Source organism: Solanum tuberosum, unplaced genomic scaffold (assembly GCF_000226075.1).
Source record: "Solanum tuberosum cultivar DM 1-3 516 R44 unplaced genomic scaffold, SolTub_3.0 scf00360, whole genome shotgun sequence".
Classification (NCBI taxonomy): Eukaryota; Viridiplantae; Streptophyta; class Magnoliopsida; order Solanales; family Solanaceae; genus Solanum; species Solanum tuberosum.
Genome location: NW_006239282.1, coordinates 521,076 through 523,798, shown reverse-complemented (window position 1 = coordinate 523,798; position 2,723 = coordinate 521,076). Strand labels below are relative to the sequence as shown.

General features: G+C 30.8%; 1 protein-coding gene across 1 annotated transcript; it reads left to right on the top strand.

The window, feature by feature from the left end:
- The first annotated feature begins 332 nt into the window (after window positions 1-332).
- On the top strand, window positions 333-2,402 carry LOC102580918 (BURP domain-containing protein 6-like). The gene is made up of 3 exons (XM_006361496.2): window positions 333-424; window positions 1,135-1,249; window positions 1,366-2,402. Exons 1-3 carry the CDS (start codon window positions 395-397, stop codon window positions 2,238-2,240), a joined length of 1,020 nt encoding a protein of 339 aa, XP_006361558.1. The 5' UTR covers window positions 333-394; the 3' UTR covers window positions 2,241-2,402.
- The last annotated feature ends 321 nt before the right edge of the window (window positions 2,403-2,723 follow it).

Genomic DNA, 2,723 nt, shown 5'->3' with positions numbered 1-2,723 from the left:
AAACATTCATGACAACTTATTTTAGATCATAAGTATCAAAAGTCTTTGTTTCTTTCTTAAATTCCATGCCTAGTCAAATTATTAATTTACAGAGTATTAATTTAGTGAAATCTTACTTACAAAATCAAATAATATTGAATTATAGCAAACTTTAATTGTTCCATTTATTGAGATCTGTACGTATATAGTGAGCATTGATCCACTATATAATATTCCAGTAAATAATCCACTCATATTTTTTTATTTACAATATAATATAATATAAATTAGTTTATATTATCATTAAGTGGTACATATTGCAATTTTATGCCTATAAATAAAGGATAATTTCTGTGTCTGAATTCCATCCAAGTTTAGCTATTTCTACAATACATCTATAGCAAATAATTTTCCAATGAAGTTGCAGGCCCTTACCATTTTCTTGGTAAAGTAGCATTTTTATTTATATACTAGTTTTTATCTTATCATTTTACAACTTATTTAAGTTTGGTCCTTTTCTAGGTTATCATTTGATTTTGAAAATATTATCATACTTAGGAAGTAGTATATTTCACTAAATTATTAAAATTTACTTATTTTGAAGAGGAAAAAGAATGTGACTTGAGGGTAACAATTTGTAGCATTTTGTGATTAACCAAGATTTTTTAAGTGTTTTTTGGGACGAGATACTTTTTTTAGCTTTTAAAAAATAACTTTTATTACTTGATCAATCCTTGTTTGTCTTCGAGAAATTAGAAGCAAACAAAGCGGGAACTCATTTTGTTAGGTTCGTGAAGCCCCCTTTTGATGTAAATGCATGTCATAGTAATGACTATGTTCTACCCCCTTCCCCTAATGATACTAGCAGGCGTGCAGTCATGTCACTCTTATGTACTGATGCATATTTATTAGTATTAATTAATATAAGTACCTTGTTTTAACCAAAAAAATAATAATCTCAACTCAGTAAAAAACTTGATGAACTTTTTAGAAGTTTGGTCGGACAATCTATATATTATATGCTCATATATTACTCTTGACAAATTAAATTCCATTATCTAACTCAAATATAAGTTTAATATATGAGTTTTCATAACGATTTCAAGTTAATATATATAATAATAACTGACTTCCTTTTCAAATATATATATGTAGCTTGCTTTTGTATTAGCAAGTACTTATGCAGCGATATCTCCGGAGGTTTATTGGAAAATAAAATTGCCCAATACTCAAATCCCCAAAGTCATCAAAGATTTCCTTCCTCAATCAGGTATACAATAGAATTTATTGTATGTGTTTATATTTTAAGGATAGTATTACAGGCATACCACAAAATATGAGAATTCTCATGATTTTCAACAATTTATTGTGATTGTGATTTTACAGACGGCGTTGTTCCTGAGCTTAAACAAGAAAACACTAAGAAGAAAGTGTACTATGGTTTAAGTGGATATATTCCCATTAGCTGGCATCATGTTGCTAATTTTGAGTTTCAACGTTTCGTGCTAGAAAACCCCAGCACGAATAGTGCTACTAACAAGAATTTGATCAAACAAGTAACTGAAGGAAGTAGTTTCAAGAATGATCTTAAAGTAAATTATGATACTTTGAAACAATACTTCTTTTTAGAGAAGGACTTGGAGAACGGAAAAGTTGTCGAGTTTCCCTCTTTCCTAAATAAAAACGAAGCACCATTTTTACCTAGACATTTTGTTGAATCGATTCCCTTCTCGATGGAGAAATTCCCAGAGATCCTCAACCATTTCTCAATCGATAGTAAATCAAAGGATGCTCAAACAATTAAGAAAACAATCAAACTTTGTGAAGAGTCAGAAGTGAAACATAAAGAGAAGAAAACTTGTGTGACTTCTTTGGAGTCTATGGTAGATTTCGGGTTATCTGTACTTGGGACAAACAATATCCTCGCGATTACTTCAGAGGTACAAGGGGAAACTCAAGCATCCCAACGATACACAATTGAACAAGTTCAACAAATATCTGATGGGGATAACATGGTTTGCCACAAGCTTAACTACGCGTATGCTCTACATTATTGTCATGTTGGAGGAAGTACAAGAACATATATGGTATCTATGGTCGGTGTTGATGGAACAAAAGTGAAAGCAGTATCAGTGTGCCACAAAGATACATCTTTTTGGAATGCACACGCGATCCCTTTTGTAGTTCTCAAGGTTAAGCCTGGAACTACGCCAATTTGTCATTTTCTTCAAGATGATCAAATAGTCTTTGTGCCTATCTAAATAGGCCACTAAGATGCTATTTGGAGTTATGAAATAAGCGTTCAGACGCCATCCTAAATCGTCCTCTAAGAGTAGTCGTTTACCTTTTATGTGTTTCATGTGTAATGTATCTTTATCTTTATAAATAAATGGAAATGATCCTCTGCTTCGTGTTAATTTTTGTATGATCCCCAATGATATCATTGATAGTTATTCGTTGCTGAACTTACTAGTTAATAATGAAAGACATGTCACAATTAATTTATATTTCACAAGCAAAAAATGACATTGCTAATCTACCAATAATATAAACTAATATTATGTACTACAATGATTGAAGAATTGTTGAAATAGTTCCAATAAGACTTTGTCAACAAATCTTTAGATACAAAAGTCATTATAATACCAGTCAATTGTAACTGGCTTTTCATTCCTTTAATTTTGTTGGAAATTAATAAAAGCAATTAAAGCTCTCCAACTCACTTGGCAGAGTTGTAGAAGGAT